Here is a 24,692-nt window from a genome sequence, read left to right as displayed (position 1 = left end):
TGGTCTATTTCCAACTACAGGGACGCATGCACAAGGATGAAACGCATAGAAGATCTCACCGCGTCTGCCAATACGCAGTGGTGGGACGGTTTCTTTTTGAAACAATATTTTAAATCCACAATTTCCTCACGGGGACTCCGCATACTCAAAGGTTGTACTTTTTTGGATGGAGATCTCTGCACAGAGTGGGAGGGTGTTGCGGATTTCTGCACCCAGAAGTGGATACAGCTTTTGATTACCCACAGAGACAGACGTTATCATTTCTTACGTAGTAAAATGGAAACATATGTTAAAGAATTTCTGTCCATTCACCCACTTTTGCCCACAAAATGGTTAAAAACCTTCAAAATAAACACTAAAAAAAGTGAAAATTCCCTGATTGAAAGTAAATTAAGTTCAGAAGGGACCTTGATGATTATTCGTACCAGAGAGTTTTCAACTGGAAAAGAAAATGCAGTCATTCCCCCTCACTCTTGCCCCATCCATGTGCCATTAAGCTTCACTTTTGGTTGCCTGTTCCACCCAACACTCTGAGACTCTGGATCTTGTATCCATATCTCCTTCACACGACTCTCAGCCTCCTGTTCAGTCTGAGAATTCTTCCCTTTCCACCACCATTCCCCTTCCGGCCGCTCACACCAGTCAGTCTCCTTCCACATCTCCAGTACTTCCATCTCTGTCAGGTACTCACCAAGGCCGAGTTGCTGAGAGAGGCTCCCCTTGCAGCTGGGCGCACGACACCCTCTGGAAGTGGCACAGTGGGTATCGGGCACGAAGGAGCACGGGTCACCAGCAGGTATTAGAATAGCTGGGAGGTTCTTCAAATAGAGGGTGGTCCGTGCTGGGTGGCTGACACCTTACTGGAACTGGCTAGGCAGGAGTCTGGAGAAGAAGACTGGAGCCGGCAGAGGTTGCAGAGGGTCAAACACAAGGCAAAGTCCGAGAGCAGGCCGGGGGTCAAACACGGGTAGTCAAGCAGGCTGGAGATCAGAACACTGGGAACAGGCAGAGACAAAGTCCAAAAGCAGGCCGAAGGTCAAACACGGGTAGTCCAGCAGGCTGAGATCAAACACTGGGAAAAGGCAGAGACAAGTCCAGGAACAGGTCGAGGGTCAAATACAGATGATCAAGCAGGTAGAGAAGTCCAGGGAATAGCCAGAGGTCAATCACAGGAGAGGTTCAAAGCGAGGTCAAGGACAATCCGTGTCACGAAAGGCAGGCACAAGTACAAAGGTTCAGGAACGGGTCACAGGAGCTGAAAAGACAAACCAGCAACAAACACAGGAAATGGTCATCTTTATATAGGCCCGCCAGGGAGAAGTCCCGCTGTACGCATACACGTTCGTGCTGATGCGCTGCGTCGTGCACCCACGTGAGGTAATCCGTTCGGGACACACGCTCGTACCCGCCGATCGAGTGATGATACGCGCTGATGAGCAATTCTACCACGCAGGCGCACGGGGAAGCGTCGATACTGGCAGGCCCTGATTCTGCCATTTCCCTGACAACCTCTCTCTTCCCGTTCTTCCCTTGTCCCCTGTTCCCATCAGGCAGAACAATTGATCTCACTTACATCTAATCCCCCATGCCATACGTCCACAGGTACCGATTCCTCATCCAGCAATTCCATTGCTCAGTCAATTTCCCCAAGCGTCATCCTTACCTGTACCAATAATGATCCTGCTAACACATAGTGACCTTCGGGAATTCCTTGTCCGAGATTCCCACTTCTTTTTTAGACCAGATCCCCTCGCCCATCCTGATTCCCTCCCAATCCAAAAGAAAAAACGTAGAAGAGGTAGGCGAGGGGGACATTGTAAACTCAGAGACACTCCGTTAAAGTGCGGAAACTGTAAAGATCTTTAATTTATCCTCATACACACTCAATGATCATGAAATCTCACTGTTATCTCGAGGCCTAAACTTCGCTCCCACAGTTTTTCCTAATTCATTCACCATATTTAAAGATTTAAATAAATTTATTCGTGACCTCACTCTTAAAAGACATTACAACATGAAAGACAAGAAAACCATTATCTCAGCTACCACTACTTCAGATGATCCTTCTCATTCGCTAGAAACATCAGCTGACCACCAAGCCATTCTGGACTTATGTGAGTTATGGAACACTGATGAGGATGATGACCTGATAGCTTGGTCACAATACTCCCAGTCTCCTCCACCCATTCAACATACTTTCTTTAGACCAAAATCCATTTTCAACCCCACCCAATCCAAAGGCCCGTTCCTCACTACCTTCTATCAAGTTGTTTACAAGGAGCTTTTAGACCTTTGTTTTTCAGAATCCTCTAAAGCCCATTATTCCACCAACAACCTCAGTCCCCAGGAACTGCTAGCTCTTAAATCTCTCAGTACTAACATGGAGATCATCATCAAACCTGCAGATAAAGGGGGAGGGGTCATGTTGCAGAATAGATCAAATTACCTCTAAGAGACTTACCGTCTTCTTTCTGACACAAATACTTATGAAAAATTAAAAACTGAATCACTGGCTCACAGAGGAGTCCAATGCCATCATCTCGCGGGCATTAGCTCAAGGTATTTTAAACAAATCAGAAACCGCTTTTTTTCTTAAACCTTTCTTTCAAGTTCCTTACCTTTATCACTTACCAAAGATTCATAAGGACACGAGTAATCCACCGGGCCGTCCTATAGTGGCATCTATGAATAGCATCACCACCAGCTATTCATTGTAGATAGACCACTTTTTGCAACCATTGGCTCAGTCCCTTCCATCTTATATCAGGGACGGAACCCATTTGATAGATGGGACCCTTCCTATTTATGGGTCTCTTTAGATGTATGTTCTCTTTACACATCTATACCTCATGAAGTAGGGCTCCAAGCAGTTGCACATTACCTTCATTCTAATCCCACTCTCAATTCATCTCAGGTTGATTTTATCATTTCTGCCACCAAGTTCTGTCTAGAACACAATTATTTCACCTTTGATGGACATTTCTATCTACAAAAACAGGGTACAGCAATGGGCGCTAACTTTGCACCGAGTTACGCCAATCTGACCATGGGACTGTGGGAGACCAGGTGTATTTGGGACAACAATCCCTTTTCAGCACACCTGGTCTTCTACGGTCTTTACATAGACGATATCATCATCATTTGGGATGGCCCCCCTAGTTCTGTCCATGACTTCATCACTTTTTGCAATAATAATCCATTCAGATTATCTTTCACGTCAGTTATGGATTCAGAATCCATTTGTTTTCTGGACTTGGAACTATCTCACATTAATAATCAGATTGTCACCAAAAACTACACCAAACCCACAGCTGGAAATTCTTTTTTATATCATTCTAGCTGTCATCACCCTAGGTGGGTTAATAATATACCAAAAAGTCAGTTCCATCGTCTCAGGAGAAATTGTACTAGAGTAGAGGACTACAGTTCCCAATGCATCACTCTCTCCAATAAATTTATCGATAAGGGTTATCTGATCGCTTCCATCAGCGAAGCCTCCTCCCTTTATTTGACAGACAATCCACCCATATCCAAAATCCAGAATACTGAACCAGCAACCAGATTTGTTACGCAGTTCCATGCTAGGTATAAAAAAAAAATGGAACACATCATAAAAAAACATTGGCCCATCTTGACTCAGGACCCTCATTTATCATCCTCTTTACCTACTGTTCCTAAATTTGCTTATCGTAGGGCCCCAAATGTCAAGGCCAAAATTGCTCCCAGCAAAATTCAGGTTCACAAAACATCCTCCACACTTATGCCCCGTACACACGGTCGGACTTTGTTCGGACATCCTGACAACAAAATCCTAGGATTTTTTCCGACGGATGTTGACTCAAACTTGTCTTGCATACACACAGTCACACAAAGTTGTCGGAAAATCCGATCGTTCTGAACGCGGTGACATAAAACACGTACGTCGGGACTATAAACGGGGCAGTGGCCAATAGCTTTCATCTCTTTATTTATTCTGAGCATGCGTGGCACTTTGTGTACACACGATCGGAATTTCCGACAACGGATTTTGTTGTCGGAAAATTTTATATCCTGCTCTCAAACTTTGTGTGTCGGAAAATCTGATGGAAAATGTGTGATGGAGCCTACACACGGTCGGAATTTCCGACAACAAGGTCCTATCACACATTTTCCGTCGGAAAATCCGACCGTGTGTACGGGACATTAGACAACTCACCCTCATCCCAATAGTTGGCAACAAAGCTCTATGCCTCACCTGTGCCCAGGTTACACATGGTAGAAAAACATTTACAGCAAATGGTAACAACTACACCCTTAAATCCTTTTTTAACTGTTCCACAACCTATGGGATATATAACCTGCCCTTGCGGGTTATTATATGTTGGTAGAACGATCAGGACTCTACGTGCGAGGTTTGGAGAACATAGACGAGCTGTCCAAGCCAATAACCCTCTATACAGTACTGCCCGTCACTTTACCTCTCATCATCAACAAAATACCTCTGACCTCAATGTGTGGATCATCAAATCCATATCAGATAAGTACACTTCAGCCGAAAGATTTCAACTTCTATGCAGGCAAGAAACTTTCTGGATATATTCATTAAACAGTATGACACCCAATGGCCTTAACGAAGAAATAGAGATTATTAAAGTTATATAATATTTTTTTTTTGTTTTTTCTCTGATACATTCTCTCTAATATGGTCTCCTAATTTTGACTCATGCATATAATGTATGTATTTTTGATGGACAGTGTATTAAGGATTTTTCAGGTTTTCACAGATCTCTCCTTCTCCTTACTGCATTTCTCTACTTCTCCTACTTCGCTCTAGTCTCCTAGGTCAGTAGTTTTTTCACCCATACAGATACAGTGCTCACTATTCCTCACTAGGTCCCCTTCCAACTGGCTGTACAGTATAGCCTATGTATCCACCAGTTTACTTTTTTACATATGTTTTTTGAATGTCAATCCATTATTCATTCTTCATCCCCCCAATACGCCCATTTTATTTTTATTCTTACATTACATATTACATGTTATCTTTTCCCCCCTCCTAATTTTCCCCTTTTTTCATTTTTTATATTTATTTTTATTTTTCATTTATTTTTTATATATATATATATTTTAGTTTTTTATTATTGTTTTCATTTTTCATTTTTTTATATATATATTATTTTATATTTGTTATTATTATTATTTTATTTTATTCTTATTATTTTATTATATTATTTTATTATTATTATTTTTTATTTTCTATTTATCATTCATTTTTCTCTTTATTTTCATTTTCCTCATCATATTTCTCATATTTTTCATTATTTCTTTATTATTTTTACCAATTATCCTTCTCATGATACACTATTCCTTTATTACTTCCTTTCTTATCTTTCTCTCTTTATTTTTACCTATTATCCTTCTCATGATTCACCATTCCTTTATTACTTCCTTTCTCATCTTTCTCAAATTTTCTCATCCTCATCTTCCATTTTTCAATTTTTTTTATATGCCCCCATTTCCCTCTTTATTCAGGTATGAATTTTTATTGTTAGATTTTCATTCATGTTCTATATTCTATATTATACCATTCTTCATAGTCTTCACTTGCTTCTATATGCTGTCAATCCCCTTTGCCGACGCCGTCGCCTAGCGACGAACACCAGCTTCCCTTCCTATTTAAATGATGTCCTACCGGCATGCCAATCAGATCTGAAGAAAATGCGGAAGCATTGAAACGCGTCATCTGACACGACCAGATGTCATTTCTGCAGCTCCCTCTCCAGTGAATGGTGCGTTCCAGGCTGGTTTCACCTCGCTCCGACTTCCGTTTTGCGGTCCTGAGGAGATGCCGGTCCGACCTTGCTGACACCGTGGGTACTCCGCACCCCCCATACCAAAGCCCCCACCAGCAGAGGACTACACACCACGGACTGCCTGTCAACATCGCCCACGGCATCTCACACCACCTTGGGACCCCGCACTGAGAGCTGCTGAGGTTTTGCCTATGGGCCATATGTACTACATGCCTTATCCCCACTGATCTATTGTGAGTAGCCATTTGGCCGTTGTTTTTTATACATTTGATAAAGTTTTTTGGATACTGCACTTAGATTGGCGCACCTTTTTATCTCATATTGTCTTCCAGAGTTCTTTCTTCTACTCTATAGGGAGCTGCCGCTGGTGCTCAGTATCAATTTTATTTTGAACTTTTGTATTTGGGACTTCTGCTTTGCAGCGTATATAATAGACATTTATATCTCTTTTTCATATACGCGAACATTACGGTTTTATACCATTTTCCTGGACATTATTATCATTTTTTATATATTTATATTCTGTTTGGTCTTTTCATGTTTGGCTGGTATTTGCGCCATTTCTCCCAAGTTTGATGGATAATAACATTACAGCATTCATAGACTGGCTCTGTCAGCTTGATGTCTTGGTTTCAACCTTTTAATGTGCTACATCCTCGGCAACACAGGAAGCTTTTACTGAGCCCTTTTGGAATACAATCCAGATGATATACCACTCTAATTTGTCAGCGGAAGAAGTGGATTATTCAGAATATTGTTAATATGCTACTGTACAGGTATCCTAGTGATTGTAGGATAAACCATTTTACTCACAGAGCCTTTGAAGAAACTTCTGCTATTCTGAGAGAGTACCACCACTGTTGTTATATGATTATTACATGCTTATTTGTATATTTGGTAAAAGTTTTTTGATTCATTCATTTATACTGTAGGATGTATTTATGTGTTTTGAAGACCATTTTAGGAATATCTTGGGTTTTAGCAGGAATATCTTTTTTAACTTGTGTTTGTGTGTATATTCTATATAGATATATATTTAATAACATTTATTTGTTACACAGTAAGCTGCATAAGAGTCAGATGATTTTCTCTTCCATTATTGTTTTCTATAAATATATATTAGATCTTCTGTGGAAGCCCTATAAAAATAGACGTTTTTACAGAAGTTGTGCTAGCATTTTACTGTGGTCTCCTGAAAACAATATTATATTCTAATTACGGTAAAAATAAAAACATGAATGTTTAGCCACTCTCCACCCTGCAATGTACCCGTACATCACGGGACTTTCGGTAGTGATACTGGTATGATGCTTACAGCAGGTACTACTTTTTTCGTCTGGCGGAGCACTTTCAATTAAAAGCTATCCTAATATCTAGATAGCTTGATTACTTTGACAAGCGGTGGGAGTGCTTTGACAAGCGATGGGAGGAGGGCCTCCCCCCCTTTCGCTGCCTTCCACCACCTTCCTGGGCTCTCCCGCCTCACCGGGGAACCCAGGACTGCATTCAGCAGTTCCGCCAGCTGACCATAGAGCTGATTGATGACCGGAATGGCCCTGATCGTTTCTATGGTCTGAAACTGGAAATGATGAGTATTTCATCACTCCCAGTTTCGATGGATGTAAACAAAATGGTTATTACTGGTTTGAGAAAAGCATCAGATCATACCAATCTTGGTATGATCCAAAGCTGTTAAGGGCAGAAGTGAGATCTGGGATCTGAGAACCTGTCACTGCCTATTGGTATCACAAGGGATGTTTACATTCCTTGTGATAACAATAAAAGTTATAAAAAAAATAAATTAAGGTACATTGTAAAAAAATAAAAAATAAAAAAACATTTAAACTTTTTTTTAAAGCTCCCCCATACTCGCTCGCAAAAGTGAACCCACGCGTCAGTCCTGCGTTGGTACGTAAACAGCAGTTGCACCACACATGTAAGGTATCACTGCAAATGTCAGATCGAGAACATGTACATGTATGAGAGAAGAGTCAGAAAAAGGCCTGGTCTTTAATTTGTTCAAGTATGTATCTGCGAGTAAATAATAATCCAAATTGTATTCTTAGATGAGCAAAAAAGACCAAATAATTGAAGAAAATCTGAAGAAGACCAGAACCCTGGAAGAGAAGAAGGAAATTGAAAAGTGGAAAGCCAAAGCTTCATCCCTTGCTGGAGAAATAAGGAGTGACATCTTCTGTGGGATGAGACAAGCAGAGCAGTTTATCAGCTCATTGCAGACAAAAACTATAAAACTTCAGGCACAGTTTCATGCTCTTGAAACATGTTTCGCACTGTGGGTTAACCACTGTAAAGCTAACAGTAAGCATTATTACTGTTATTATGTTTTCTTGTTTTCCATACAGTTTTTGAACACAATGGGAATTCATAAGATATGCTGACAGTTGTGTAATTCAGTAGGTGTAAAAGTGAAAAACATTTGTTTTAATATCATTGTTTACAGGGGTGGACTGACAACTAATGGGGCCCCGGGGCAATAGGAGATCATGGGGCCCCCTGTGTCCCCCTGTGTCCCCACACTCAAGCCACACCCACACAATGGGAAATACCCAGATAGCAAGGATAACTTGACACACATTTGTGGCAGTATTGAATTGTAAGTCTTGTGAACTTGCTGCACATCTTCCCTGGTAAGTTGTACACTTGCAGAGCACTTGAAGCACAAGTTCTAATTGACACTTTTCCAATTTGTAACAAATTTGCAGTGGCAAGTCTATAGCAAGAGCCCGGCATGTCTATAGCAGGAGACCTGCAAGTCTATAGCAAGAGCCCTGCAAGTCTCAGCAAGAGCCCTGCAGGTCTATAGCAAGAGCCCTGCAAGTCTATAGTCAGAGATATACAAGTCTCCATTTTTGGCAAGAAAAAAAGAAGCAAGCAGCGCAAATCTATAATCCCACAATCTGGTGATAGTGAACCCACTGCTATTAACCTAATCCCTTACTGTACATGTGTGAAATACATTCAATCTGTTGCATAAAATAATTCATCTATCATACAAAAATTATTTGTTTCTATGAAAACAATTAAAATGTAAATGCTGTTAAAAAAAGTGCAAAAGAAAAAGCAGTGCTTGATCGGTCAGTTTGCCTCTGCCCCCAGCCTGTCCTGATCCCTCCCCCCCGTATAAATGTATTGTCTAATGAGTATTCGCATTAAACCCATTATCATCATAGTGGGCAGGTAAATCAGTTGGTGGATGTACTCACTGGTTTTGTCCCCCTTGGGCCTCTGCAGCAGATTCTGCACCATGCCTAGGTCTTCAGCTTTGACAGCATGGAGCAGCTTCTGGTCCTTCCCTAGTCTCAGTGCTGCACCCCGGGTGGAGGACGATCCTGAGCACTGGAAAGGAAGGGCATATCCTGGTGGAGCTTATTGGTGCTCACATTCCTGGTATTCTTCCCTGGAGAGGAGGAGGAAGACGAGAGATGGGGTCCATTGTGCTGCTGGGGGGAGGACACACCTCCAGCGGGGAGGAGCCAGGAACAACTGGGAGTGACCACCATCTTTATGAGACGAGCTGAATGGGGATAGCAGGACACTGAGCTAAACAGAGACCGATGGGGGGGCGGTGCCAGATCTGAGCCCGGGGGAGAAGCGCTGGGAGTAGGAATAGAATGAGCGGCCAAGAGGGGAGGGAGAGATAGCAGAGGGATCGCCCCTTCCACTGGTCTCCTGGTCCTGCCTCCCCTCCCTGAGCCGTATGATTGGCTGCACTGACTGCAAGGTCAACACTGTGTGATGTTTATTAACCGATAGATATAAGGGGTCTCTCATGGAGCCCCCTAGTGTCCCCAGGCCCTCGGGCAGTGCCCGATTATATACCTGGAGGTCAACTGATGAAATGACTGAATTTACTAAACTGTAATAAAGATAAATAAAGAACACATAGGGATTGTCCAAGTTGAGCAGCAAAGCTGATCTACAACTCTGTGTGGTTCTAATCACAACGTACTGTAATCTCTCTTGCTTTCTGACTGCAGTCTGACCCCCAGGACAGGGAGGTATATGTGTCCTGATTGATATAGCAGCTACCCAGCCAGTCTCTGCCTAGCTTGTCAATTAATCTCACATTTTGGAAGTGCTCAAGCCAACACTTGCAGTACATATAACCATGACGTTTTTGGTATAGAACAACCATGAACATTTCAAGGACAATCCCTGCCCTGGGACCATTTCCAACACGTTTCACCCAAAAGAGTTAAGTCATAGAGATACATCTTTTGGGTGCATTAGGCAGCCCTTTAAAATGAATGGACTAGTCTAACACAGTACATGTTAAGACCTGACATATCCTGGGTCAACACATGCTCATAAAATGTACCAGTACAGTGTCAATCTAGCCAAAAGTCAATCAAGGCGTTAGGTTAAGCTTTAGTGCTTAGCTAAATGGACGTTAAAGGGTTATTTCAGCCTCCACCCCCCATATGCCTTCACGATACTTAAAATGTGATGCGCTGCTAAGTGGAATCTATCTGGTATGTCCTGGAAGTGCTGCCAGAGAAGGGCGAGAACAGCAGGAGTTTCAAATCCCCAGACAGCTAGACTGGCTGTGGGGATGCTAACAGCTCCATAACCCCAGAGGTAAGTACAGTGGGGACCAGGGGTGGGTAGGGTGTCCAATGTTAGGTTACCTTGGCATTTTTTCTGTAAAGTTGAACTAACACTTCAAGTGTGATGCCGCGTACAAACGAGCGGACTTTACAGCAGACTTTGTCCTGCGGACTTTTTGACGGACTTTCCGAATGAACGGACTTGCCTACACACGATCAACCAAAGTCCGACGGATTCGTACATGATGACGTACGACTGGACTAAAACAAGGAAGTTCATAGCCAATAGCTGCCCTAGCGTCGTTTTTTGTCCGTCGGACTAGCATATAGACGAGCAGACTTTTCGACCGTACTCGAGTCCGTCGAAAAGATTTGAAACATGTTTTATTTCTAGGTCCGTCTAACTTTTGGGGAAAAAAACCCACACACGATCGAATTGTCCGGCGGACTCCGGTCCGCCGAACCAAGTATGTCGTAAAGTCCGGCCGTGTGTACGCGGCATAAGTATCGGGATAAGGTTAAGCCTAGTACACACGATCAGAAAATCGAACGACAAATACCGCTTTCGACCTGATTACGTCAGTTCATCTGAAATTATAAGGGACAAATGCGATTATTTTTCTTATATGATACCAGATTTAAGTTAAGTTTAATCCGTACAGTTTTCATCCCCAAAAAATTGGAAGAACAAGACCACGTATGCTTGGAAACAAAAGAATACGTTACAATACAATACAACACATTACATCAGTTCCAAAGTTGTATTCTGTCCTACGAGAATTTTCGTAACTTGGGTAACTTCATTTTCAATATGAGACTAGCATGCAAAAAAAATAAAAAATGGATGATCATTAATTTGATATTCTCATTTTGTGTACGAGGCTTTAGGGGTATGGGGGGAACTTTTTTCACACTTTGATTTTAGCTTCTAAAATTCTTAGTGCACCTCTGCAATGCTGTGTTACAAAGGCTGACCTCCTATTTTTCTATTTAGGTATCAAAACAGTTCTAATGTCTTCTGTACAAGACACATGGACAACAGTTTTAATGAAATGATATTATACAATCCCTGGCAAAAAGTATGGAATCACCACTCTTGGAAAATGATCATTCAATTGTTTACTTGTGTGAAAAACTAATCACAGACATGCCTCAAAACTATTTTCGTTTAACATTCCAACCTTCTGACTATAAGAAACACTTCAAAAAATAAAAAAGAAAGAAAATTGGAGTCAGTTGCATCTGTGTTTTCAAATCAAGCAGAGGAAAGAAATATGGAATCACTCAATTCTGAGGAAAATATGGAATCACTATGTACTTTTGCAGTTCTAAAACAAATATCTGCATCAGATTACATCCTGAAAAATGCTGTCATCATCACCAAACATCCTTTCAATTGATGGAATAAGAAAAGTGTCCAAAATATCAATATAAACTTGTGCATTTATAGAAGTTTTAATGACCTTTATCTGACATGCAACCCCATATCATCAATGAAATTTGCATGTTTTCTTCAGAGAAAATTGAGTACTGCCGTGATACTTTTTTTATTTGCACTAACATACAATTTTTCAGGACAAGCTTTCAGGGTATGTCCTCTTCTTCAAGGTCCAAGCAGTACTGCTTGGACCTTGAAGAAGGGGACATACCCCGAAAGCTTGTCCTAAAAAATTGTATGTTAGTGCAAATAAAAAAAGTATCATGGACAGTATTCAATTTTCTCTGTCACAATTGCACTAATACGGCTACAATCAAATCTAGCATGTTTTCTTCAGACAGTCGTCTGCATAAATCTCATTGGAACGGCACCAAACAAAAGTTCTAGCATCATCACCCTACCCAATGCAGATTTAATATTCAGTCATCCAGTCATGTACTGTGGATGACTGAATATCACTTTCATCCAGTCATCCACAGTACATGATTGTGTTTCTTTAGTCCACTGTAACCTTGTCTTTTTCTGTTTAGGTGTTAATGATGGTTTTCGTTTGGCTTTTCTGTATGTAGATCCCAATTCCTTTAGGCAATGTCTTATAGGGCGTACACACGGTCGGACTTTGTTCGGACATTCCGACAACAAAATCCTAGGATTTTTTCCGACGGATGTTGGCTCAAACTTGTCTTGTCTACACACGGTCACAGAAAGTTGTCGGAAAATCCGATCGTTCTAAACGCGGTGACGTAAAACACGTACGTCGGGACTATAAACGGGGCAGTGGCCAATAGCTTTCATCTCTTTATTTATTCTGAGCATGCGTGGCACTTTGTCCGTCGGATTTGTGTACACACGATCGGAATTTCCAACAACGGATTTTGTTGTCGGAAAATTTTATCTCCTGCTCTCCAACTTTGTGTGTCGGAATATCCGATGGAAAATGTCCGATGGAGCCCACACACGGTCGGAATTTCCGACCACACGCTCCGATCGGACATTTTCCATCGGAAAATCCGACCGTGTGTACGGGGCATTACAGTGCGGTCACATACATTGACTCCAGTTTCTGGCCATTTCTTCATCATTTGTTTTGTTGTGCATTTTCTGTTTTCAAGACATATTGCTTTAAGTTTTCTAACTTGACGCTTTGATGTCTTCCTTGGTCTACCAGTACGCTTTCCTTTAACAAACTTCCCATTTGATTTGTACTGACGAAAACCAGCATTAACACCTAAACAGAAAAAAACAAGGTTATAGCGGGCTAAAGAAAAGCACTCATGGACTGTGGAGGACTGGATGAAAGTGATATTCAGCGATGGATCACCAATCCAGGGCAAGGATGCTAGAACTTTTGTTTGGTGCCGTTCCAATGAGATGTATGAAGCCTGAAGAAAACATGCAAATGTCCACAATCATTGATCAAATGGGGTTGCCAGGTGAAGGTACGGGAGAGAGGACAGTCTTTAAATCTTCAATAAATGCACACGTTTATATTGAGATTTTGGACTCTTTTCTTATTCCATCTAATTGAAAGGATGTTTGGTGATGATGACTTCATTTTTTAGGATGTAATCTGATGCAGATATTTGTTTTAGAACTGCAAAGTACGTGATGATTCCATAATATTTTCCTCAGAATTGAGTGATTCCAAATCTTTTTCTTCTGCTTGATCTGCAAAAAGAGTTGCAACTGACTACCGTTTTCTTTCTTTTTTTTAACTGTTTCTTAAAGCCAAAAGGTTAGAATGTTAAATGAAAATAGTTTTGAGGCATGTCTGTAATTAGTTTTTATTCTACACAATTAAACAATTGAATGAACATTTTCCAAGGGTGGTAATTTTATACTTTTTGCCAGGGGTTGTATAATACTATGGTTATTTTTTTAATACTATGTTTTTTTGTTTTGTTTTTTCACTTATTTGCAGCAGATAAAGAAACAAGAGATCAGAGAATTGTTGTGGAAATTATGAAGCTAATACAGGCAATTGTTAATGATAACCAGGATATGTCACAAAGGGAAGAGCAAAAAAAGGTGTCTCCTTTTCTTATTCACTTAGGATTTGAAAACTTAGCCGAACAACTGCATTACCTACAGGTAACTAATTGTCCTATGCAAGTTAAGATGTAAATAGGTTTTCCACTTTATTAAAAAAAAAGTTGTTCTCTGCTTCACTGTGTAGTGACATGGGTGGGCTTCCTTTCTGGGTAGAAACTGTCTTAATGGCTCTGAAATTCAGCTATAATGGTTCTGTCATTACTGAAAGAAACTCAGTGAATTGTTATTCGTATTTTTAAATTTGTTTATCTAAAGATAAAGTAGTAGATAAAGTAGTAATACAGTTTAATACAGTTATCTTAGTTTGGGCCATAATCATGGTTTTCATCAGATTTTCATTTTGAAAATGCAAGTTCTAGTACAAGGAAAGTAAAATAGAGAAGATCTTTTCTGATCCTTTAAGGCAATCAGATAATCATGAGATATTATACTTTGAAGTGATCTACAGAGACTGACTGACTACTTTGAAGTGATCTACAGAGACTGACTAGAACTAGCTCCTGTGGAAGTCTATCCTACATATTTTTTTTGTTTTTTTTTTTGTTTTTATTGCAAAGAATCTTTATATGGAGGCCAAAACTCTTTTTTTTTAACAGGTATAAAGAATGTTTACCTGTCTTTTGGAATATACTTTTAGTATACAATCTTGCATCAAATTTACTACATGCACTTAATTATTTATTTTTTTATTAATACAAAGATCATATGCCTCCTTAATTTAGGGCCAGTGTCAGCAAGCTTGGTGCTGTGTCAATGAGCTTGCTTTTGATTTCATTTTGAGATCCTTCTGACCTGCCTTTTGTATTCTCATAGACTTGTATCGGTAGAAAAGTAGTTTTGACATAAATAAAAGCCCATTGACACAGGTGCTTAAAGCAGAGCTATATCCAGATTCTCTCCAGCACTACAGTGTCCTAGAGCTCCCTGCTGGCTGTGGTCCTCTTCATCCAGACCGGCTTCCGGTACTGATCCTTGCCTACTTTCTTTGGCCCTCTGAGATGGCATCACTTCTGCGCACGCACAGGTGTGCATTCATCTCGGCATGTCCGAAATTTGTACATAGCATGTCTCTTCTGCATTAAAGTCCTGCCTGTTTGACAAATATTTTGTTCCTGCTTAAAGTTCCACTTAAGTTAAAAAAATATTATTATGTTACAGCACACAAATTTAAAATCATATTTGACAAACTTTATTTAACTTTTTAGTTCTGCTTAAAAGTACATAATATAAATTTACACCAGGTGATTCACTAAAGGAATAGAAAATGTTCACTTAGCTTAGTAAATAAGATGAAGCTTCATTGACTTAAAGATGTTCTAACGCCTAAGCTTTTTTTAAGGTAAAAACGCCCACTACCTGTTTCCCCTCCCCCACATCCCTAAACACTTACCTGGCTCCCCTCATTGATCCAGAGCTTTCCCTGGCTGTTCCTATTTTCATGGGAGACACTGAGAGCAGCGGGAGGTGTGGCCGAGCTGTGTGTGTCTATGAATGCACACAGCATGGCTCGAGAGTGCACCTGCACAGGTCCCCTCTTAGAACACGGCTTGCTGAGGGGGCACTCATAAGAAGAAGGGGTCAAGAGTGCTGGCAGAGGATACCAGAGGAGGTAAAGGACTGCTCTGTGCAATATTTACATTCACTTTAAGATTAAACAATCTCTTGCTAGTAAAAATCATTTTTCTTTAAATTCCCCTGCAAGTGATTGAATGTTCAAAGTAAACACAGCTTTACATTATTTACTATGATTTATGTTGTGAAGTGAACATACACATTTCAACATGAACAGCCTCTGCTCCTTTAATAAATCAAACCTGATGTGTCTTTCGAAAACTGCATAAGGGTAGCCTTTTTCGGGTATATGGCTTTTCCCTAAATAGTGGAAATAGTAGATAAAAAATTATGTGTTTTTTATGTACATCGGGGTTGCAATTTCAGGTAACCAGGTCTGAAAATAAAGAGAGTAAGTATGCAGTTGGAGTTGGGTCATCTCGTTTCCAGATGCAGTATATGGGTCCATATTTAAAGAAAGATGAGAGAACAGATCCAGATCCAAGGATTCAGCATTTTATACCAGATACTTGGCAGGTAGGTTTGAAATATCCTGCTAAACAGCTAAAACACTCTAATTTCATTTGTTTGTTTAAATATTTAGAGTAGAAATGATTCAGAGCAGAATGTTCTTTTCATCTGTATTTGGGGTCCTCAGATTGCCAGATTTGCTTCCAAAAGTAAAGCATCGGAGTTCATATTTTTCAGGGTTTCAAAGCAAGTGAAAATGTGACCTTTGTTATCTCAATGGTTAGCAATCTTCTGCAACTCCAGACAGGATCAACATCATTTTTGAGGGCAAAATATTGTCTTACATACAAACTTATTGCACTTTAGGAATCTGTGTGTGGCTATTACACTAGTAAAAGACTACTGCAAAAGTATATTTAGCTGAATTAGAGAGGCAACTGTTGATATTATTTTCTTGGCTCAGAGGGAACTCCTTGATGTGGTGGACAATAATGAATCTGCTGTAATAGTGGCTCCCACCTCTTCAGGAAAAACCTATGCCTCTTACTACTGCATGGAGAAAGTGTTGACTGAAAGCAACGATGGAGTTGTGGTCTATGTTGCTCCTACTAAGGTAAGGTTTGGCACTTAAAGGAAACCTGTCAAAAAGAAGTCTATATAAACAACCACAGGTGGATGCCACCATTCTTCCAGTATTTCACAGGTTTGTCTAAATGTTGTGCGGCAATCTTTAAACTAGCTTCAACATGCTTTTTCTTCAGCAATGGGGTCTTGCGTGGTGAGCATGCATACAGGCCATGATGGTTGAGTGCATTACTTATTGTTTTATTTTAAACAATTATACCTGCTAATTCCATTTCTTTCTGAAGCTCTCCACAAGTGGTCCTTGGCTCTTGGACAACTCTTCTGAAAATTCTTTTCACTCCACTGTCAGAAATCTTGTGAGGAGCATCAGGTCGTGCTTGGTTTATGGTGAAATGATGTTCTTTCTAAATTATGGCCCCAACGGTGCTCACTGGAACATTCAGAATCTTAGTAATCCTTCTGTAACCAGTGCCATCAGTATGTTTTGCAACAATAAGATTGCAAAGGTCTTGAGAGAGCTCTTTGCTTTTACCGATCATGAGATGTTTCTTGTGTGACACCTTGGTAATAAGACACCTTTTTATAGGCCATCAGTTGAGACAAAACCAGCTGATATTAATTTGCACTGACATGGGGCAGGATTGCTTTTTAATTACTGATACAGTATCTCACAAAAGTGAGTACACCCCTCACATTTTTGTAAATATTTTATTATATCTTTTCATGTGACAACACTGAAGAAATGACACTTTGCTACAATGTAAAGTAGTGAGTGTACAGCTTGTATAACAGTGTAAATTTGCTGTCCCCTCAAAATAACTCAACACACAGCCATTGATGTCTAAACTGCTGACAACAAAAGTGAGTACACCCCTAAGTTAAAATGTCCAAATAGGGCCCAATTAGCCATTTTCCCTCCCCGGTGTCATGTGACTCATTAGCGTTACAAGGTCTCAGGTGTGAATGGGGAGCAGGTGTGTTAAATTTGGTGTTATCGCTCTCACTCTCTCATACTGGTCACTGGAAGTTCAACATAGCACCTCATGGCAAATAACCTTCTGAGGATCTGAAAAAAAGAATTGTTGCTTTACGTAAAGATGGCATAGGCTATAAGAAGATTGCCAAGACCCTGAAACTGAGCTACAGCACGGTGGCCAAGACCATACAGCGGTTTAACAGGACAGATTCCACTCAGAACAGGCCTCGCCATGGTCGACCAAAGAAGTTGAGTGCACGTGCTCAACGTCATATCCAGAGGTTGTCTTTGGGAAATAGACGTATGAATGCTGCCAAAGTTGCTGCAGAGGTTGAAGGGGTGGGGGGTCAGCCTGTCAGTGCTCAGACCATACGCTGCACACTGCATCAAATTGGTCTGCATGCCTGTCGTCCCAGAAGGAAGCCTCTTCTACAGATAATGCACAAGAAAGCTCAAAAAACAGTTTGCTAAAGACAAGCAGACTAAGGACATGGATTACTGGAACCATGTCCTGTGGTCTGATTAGACCAAGATAAATTTATTTGGTTCAGATGGTGTCAAGCGTGTGTGGCGGAAACCAGGTGAGGAGTACAAAGAGAAGTGTGTCTTGCCTACAGTCAAGCATGGTGGTGGGAGTGTCATGGTCTGGGGCTGCATGAGTGCACGGGGGAGCTACAGTTCATTGAGGATACCATGAATGCCAACATGTATTGTGACATGCTGAAGCAAAGCATGATCCCCTCCCTTCTGAAACTGGGCCGCAGGGCAGTATTCCAACATGATAATGACCCCCAAACACACCTCCAAGATTACCACTGCCTTGCTAAAGAAGCTGAGGGTAAAGCTGATGGACTGGCCAAGCATGTCTCCAGACCTAAACCCTATTGAGCATCTGTGGGGCATCCTCAAACGGAAGGTGGAGGAACGCAAGGTCTCTAACATCCACCAGCTCTGTGGAAAAATGTGAGGGGTGTTCTCACTTTTGTGAGATACTGTATATAATATATATTGCCAAAAAGTATTTTGAAGCTTCCCTTTACATGCACATGAACTTTAATGGCATCCATGTCTTAGTTTGCAGGGTTCAATATTGAGTTGGCCCAACCTTTGCAGCTATAACAGCTTCAACTCTTCTGGGAGTGCTGCACACATGGTTTAGGAGTATGTCTATAGGAATGTTTGACCATTCTTCCAGAAGCGCATTTGTGAGGTCAGGCACCGATGTGGATGAGAATGCCTGGCTCGCTGTCTCCACTCTAATTCACCCCAAACGTGTTCTATCGGGTTGAGGTCAGGACTCTGTGCAGGCCAGTCAAGTTCCTCCACCCCAAATTCGATCATTCATGTCTTTATGGACCCCTTCCCTTTTGCTTTACGTACAGCTTTTAGTCTGTTAGGATATGTCTCTACTAACTTCGCACATCTAGACTTTTTTCTTTGCAGAACTTCTCAAGTTCAGTTAAATTTGATGGTGACTGTGGACTTCAGTCTTCAAGTCATTCCAAAGATTTTCAATGGGTTTTAAGTCTGGGCTCTGACTAGGCCATGCAAGAAATCTTTTTCTCCTTCAACCACTGTATGGTCATTTTTACTGTGTGCTTTGGATCATTGTCATGTTGGAAGGTAACCCTTCTTCCTCATTGACACTTTTCTGGCAGAGGGCAGCAGATTTTCCTCAAGAATTTGACACTATTTTGCCTCATCCATTTTTCCTTCTATCCTGACAAGTGCCCCAGTCCCTGCTGTAGAGAAACACCACCATAGCAGGATAGTACCACCTCCATGCTTCATTGTAGGAATGGTGTTATTTAGATGGTGAGCTGTATTGGATTTCGACCAGACATATCGTTTGTTGTTGATGCCAAATAATTACATTTTAGTCTCATCTGACCAAAACACCTTTTTCCTGTGGCCTCAGAATCTTCAAGGTGCTTTTTGGCAAAGCTCAGTCGTGACTGCATGTGGCCTTTCTTAAGGAGTGGCTTTTTCCTGCAACGCTCCCATACAAGTCACATTTGTGGTGAATTTGTGATATTGTTGTCACATGCACACAATGACCACACTTTGTCATAAATTCCTGCAACTGCTTCAGAGTTGCTCTAGGCCGCTTGGTAGCCTCTCTGGCCAGTTTCCTCCTGGCTCTTTCATCCAGTTTGGAGCGACATCCAGATCCAAGGAGGGTCTGTGTTGTACCAGATGCCTTCCACTTCTTAATAATAGACTTCACTGTGCTTCTAGGCATTGCTAAAGCATTTACATTTTTTTTGTATCCATCTCCTGACTTGTGCCTGTCCACAACTTTATCTTGGAGATTTTTTGACAGTGCCCTGCCACCCATAGTGGATTTTTTGCTTCAGTTGTACTACCAGGGATTGAAATGCTCCAGGAAAGCTCTTTTCATGCTAAGCTATTGAAAGGGACCACAGCTGATCACAGTTGATTGAGTCATTTTTCCAACTCAGTGATTCTGTTTTTGAAATTGTTTTTATTTTCTGACATGTTGGTGTTATATCTTTTACTTGGATGTTATAAGTTGAACTGAGTAAATACAGCAGAATAAAACACAAACTGTGTCTGTCTTAATTTCAGGCTGCAAAGCAACAAAATGTGATTATTTTAAAGGTGGATGATACACAGTATAAAATGGCATTTCAGTGTGGTCCTGTGCAGCACAGCTTATGGCTTGCATGTAACAGATTATAAAAAATGTACACTAAAATATTTGACAAATTTAAAAATAATTGACCTACAGAATTAAAGCACATTGTTTATTTTACATTCTAGGCTCTTGTAAATCAAGTAGTGGCCACTGTAATTAATCAGTTCACCAAAGATCTACCAAAAGGAGTTGCATTATGTGGGGTTTTCACAAGAGATTATCGATGTGATACGTTGAACAGCCAGGTTAGTATCATTTGTATATATTGTAGAATAAAATGCAAAAAGTTACTACATTACATATGGATGAACACTGTGGTACTTAAACCACACCTCCCAATTTTCTGAAATGATAGAGTAACGCATTTTACAATACAGTTTGTAGGCCAAGGATATGTCCCTGACATGGCCCCATTTACACAGATCACAAAGATCTAATATGCAGAAAATGGCTAAACAAAAAAAGTTTTGGACCTCTATTTTTCCTTTTATATTGGGTTTTCAAAAAAAAAACAATTATAGAGGTTGGATAAAATGTTTAGTGCAGCATAACACTTGTTAGTGAAATAGTATATTTTGTTTAGAGATGTACACATTAAGCCACAAAGAGGGACAACTGAGACTGCATGAGGAACAGTGGGATTTGATCTCATAGGCGGAACATTACGTTTAAATAAGGGACAGTTGGAGCTATGCTTAAAATGATTGTAAAGGTTTTTTTTTTTTTTTGTTTAACAACAAGTTATACTTACCTACGCTGTGCAAGGGTTTTGCACAGAGCGGCCCCTGATCCTCCTTTCCTAAGGTCCCCCGGTGGTGCTCCTGGCCCCTCCTCTTCATCGAGTGCCCCCACAGGGAGCCACTTTCCATGGAGGGGCACTCATGCGGGCGTGCTCCCGAGTCCTGCTGCTGCGTCCATTGACACAGACAGCAGGACTCGGCCCCGCCCCTGGCTCACGTGTCACTGGATTTGATTGACAGCAGCGTGAGCCAATGGCTCCTGCTAGTGTCAATCTATCCAATGAGGACCCGAGACAGCGGCTGGAGTTGCTGTGCTTGTCCCGGTTGCTGGAATGATCGGGCTCGGGTAAGAAAAAGGGGGCTCTGGGGGGCAGCTGCAGCACAGGAGGTTTTTCACCATAATGCATAGAATGCATTAAGGTGAAAAACCACAAGGGTTTACAACTCCTTTAAACTTTTCATTTTTTGGGTAGAATAGCTTTTAATGGTAAGCCACGGAATATCTTCCTTAGGCTTGATTCACACTAATACGTTTTTTGATGCATTTTGCAGAAATGCAGGGAAATTTTTTAACATGGGTTCCTATGGAACATGTTCACATCAATGCATTTTTGTGCCTCTGCGTTTTTGGAAAGGGCCGGGGACTTTTTTCCTGCAAAATGCAACGTTTTGCATGTAATAGAATTCAAAGAACCCGCATCCAAAACGCATTTTTACCGCGATTTTTACCGCGTTATCTGGAGGCCACGCCTCCTTGTGACATCACCGCCCGGGGCATCCTGGGTCGTGATGTCACAAGGGGGCATGACCTCCAGATGACATAATCCCATTTCCATGCCCCCATCGTTATTTAAGAAATGCAGGACATCGGCGCCAACAGATCAGCGGGACGCAGCATCGGAGGAGGGTCATCAGCGGGAGTGGCGGCAGAGGAAGAAGAACACCGGACAAAGAAGACAGGAGAAAAGTGGAAGAAGAAGCAGGGGGAGAAGGAGAAGACCGGAGGATGAAGATGCAGGAGAAGATGGAGGAAGATGGGAGGGAGAAGTGGAGAAGAAGAAGAAGATTTTTAATAAAAGACTTGTCAAAAACTGTCTACTGTATTTTTTAACACTACGCTACTTTTTTTGAGTGAATGGGTAGGGGTACAATGTACCCCATGCTCATTCACATGGGGGGCGGGATCTGGGGCCCCCTTGTTAAAGGGGGCTTCCAGATTCCAATAAGCCCCCTGCCCGCAGACCCTGACAACCACCAGGCAAGGGTTGTCGGGAAGAGGCCCTGGTCCGCATCAACATGGGGGCAAGGTGCTTTGGGGTGGGGGGCGCAGAGCCGGTATGGTTCATGAGGGGCGCTCGCTCGTCCCCTCCCTTTCCTGACCTGCCGGGCTGCATGCTCGGATAAGGGTCTGGTATGGATTTTGGGGGGACCCCCACACCATTTTTTTTTTAAATTTTGGCATGGGGGTCCCCTCCAAATCCATACTAGACCCAAGGGCCTGGTATGGACCTGGGGGGGGGACCCCACGCTGTCTTTTCTCTCGTTTTTTTATCCGGCAATTCTTTTTTTTTACATTTGGCGGGAAGCCTGCTGACAAGTGATGACTCATCGGTTGTTAAGATCAAACAGCTCTTCAGCCATGGGCTGGCTTCCTTGTAAAGGCCCCTGTGATGCGCTGGCGGAGATGCTGGCTCCTAGGGCCCTTCTCCTGCCCTGACAGATGCTGGGTTCTAGAGTCCTCTTACTATTGGTACCCTGACAATAACATGCTGGTTTCTTTTTATGTTAATTTTATATTATTGTTGTCATCCAATAGTGTGCCAATGGTGTAAATATAAAGAATCTGAATATTGGGCTGGAAGATTATGCATACCAAAGAGCTTCCACATTCAACTGATTTTGTGATAAGTATATTTAAAATTGTAGAACACTAAAATATTCAAGTCCCAAAGACCAGTTTATTCCAATGATAGATTGTTTGCAAAGCCAAAGTGTTTAACTCACTGTAACTCTGCCTCCTTCAACTGGGAATACAAAAATTAGCTGCTGAGAGATGCTGAGTGGACTGGCTACTTGAGCCACCTGCTGCTGAGGGGTACTGAACAATTCTTAACCTTTAAATAACACCCACCTACATCCTGATAGTTGAGTCCATATACACTGTTTTACCATTGTAAGCCCTGAGGAAGGGAGCAAGATTATAGCCCCCAAATTTTGTTGGCTTTGCATACAATAATATAACTGGAATAAACTTTGGACTTGAATATTATGGTGTGATATGTCAATTCCAAATTCCCCAAAACATGGTCAACGATGTAATGTGATTTTGTAATGGTTTTCTTTTCTATATTTTCATTGGGGTTTTTCTTGTACAAATTGGTATATCTAGCTTCTGAGGGCTATTAGGGATGGGCAAACAGTTCGGCCCGAGCATAACTTCAGGCTGAACTTTGGTTGTTCGGATGTTCTGAGAACACCGAACAATATACCATCATGTGAACAGTGACGCAACTCATCAGAGAAAGAGCCGTGTGTCGTCACTTCCGGTCGCGGCCGAGACCGGAAGTCCTCACGTTATACTACGCTGTTTGTTTTGAATTGGAACTGTAAGTTGCTACATTTTTAATATTAAATATTTCTGGTTATACTACACTATGGAGCCCCCCTCTTCCCTTATTTCATGTGAGTGAGCTGACTGATATTCCGCTGAGAGTATTATATTATTCTGGATGTCCTGGAAATCGATCCTGGAAGTTGGTCATTTGTTGTGGAATCAGCATCTAGCAGAAAGGGTCATTTATTGATTGGTTTGAGGTAAGAGGCTGGGGCAACAAACTGTTTTGCGCACCCCGGATAGTGAAATCTCCTTGGATTTGGCACTTGCACTTTGTTGGATGAACTTTTTGCACCGTTGGATATTTTTGTATGTCACCATATATGCTTAAAATTTTCTTTCACTTTAAATGGGACTTTTTTTTGCACAGTTTTACTGGAATTATTATATTGTGATTTGCATATCTTTTTTTTTGCTCAGATTGCACATATTCCTATTGAAATAACAAAGTTTACTTTGCTTATTTTGCACACCTTTTGCACTTTATATCATTATTATATAATTCGAATAATTAAGTTTACCTCACCTATTTTGCACATTTTATACACTTTATTTCAACATTATATGAGTTTTGAAGCTAATACTATTGTTTAGATTGCACTATTGGAATCACAGTATATGTTTATTACATTTACATATCCCACTTTATTTACAAGTTTACTGAGAGAGCTATACATCATAATATTTTTTTATCTGATTTAGTAAGCACCACATTTATTTACCGAACAATATGCAGTGTTTGGGGCAAATTCGAAAGCCGCCGGAACACCGTTAGGCTCGATTCACACCTATGCATGTTGCTTTTGAGCGTTTTTGGAGGTTTTTTTTTCATGCTTGCCACGTTTTTGAGCAGCGTTTTTGCCGCGATTTTGCCGCGATTTGCGTTTTGCGTTTTTTTTTTTTTTTTTTTTACAGTTTTTTTTTACAGTCTAAAAAAAAAATTTTAAAAAAATTAAAAAAAAAAAAACGGCAAAAACGCATCAAAAACGCATCAAAAACGCTGCAAAAACGGTGCACTTGCGTTTTTGATGCTTGTCCATTGAAATCCATTACATGCAAAACGCTGCTTTTTGCATGAAAAAAAGTCCCCGACCCTTTAAAAAATGCAGAGAAACAAAAAGGCATTGATGTGAACATGTTCCATAGGAACCCATGTTAAAAAATTCCCTTGCATTTCTGCAAAATGCAAAATGCATCAAAAAACGCGCTAGTGTGAATGGAGCCTTAAAGTCTATGGGACACTAAC

General features: G+C 41.1%; 1 protein-coding gene across 2 annotated transcripts in view; it reads left to right on the top strand.

Annotated features, from left to right (window-relative positions):
* Positions 1–24,692, top strand: part of LOC141113183 (probable ATP-dependent RNA helicase DDX60) — a 340,633-nt gene that overhangs the window by 126,369 nt on the left and 189,572 nt on the right. The window contains exons 14-18 of one of the 2 annotated variants that reach the window (XM_073606131.1): positions 7,859–8,111; positions 13,723–13,889; positions 15,789–15,938; positions 16,336–16,485; positions 20,218–20,337. In XM_073606131.1, the coding sequence (XP_073462232.1) occupies positions 7,859–8,111; positions 13,723–13,889; positions 15,789–15,938; positions 16,336–16,485; positions 20,218–20,337 (840 nt within the window). Of the gene's footprint in view, positions 1–7,858; positions 8,112–13,719; positions 13,890–15,788; positions 15,939–16,335; positions 16,486–20,217; positions 20,338–24,692 lie in introns of both variants that reach the window. The other variant, XM_073606122.1, reaches the window with a different exon arrangement.

The sequence above is a fragment of the Aquarana catesbeiana genome, linkage group LG01, assembly GCF_042186555.1.
Source record: "Aquarana catesbeiana isolate 2022-GZ linkage group LG01, ASM4218655v1, whole genome shotgun sequence".
Lineage (NCBI taxonomy): Eukaryota > Metazoa > Chordata > Amphibia > Anura > Ranidae > Aquarana > Aquarana catesbeiana.
Note: the sequence above shows the minus strand (reverse complement) of the source record. Positions and strands in the feature narration are given on the sequence as shown.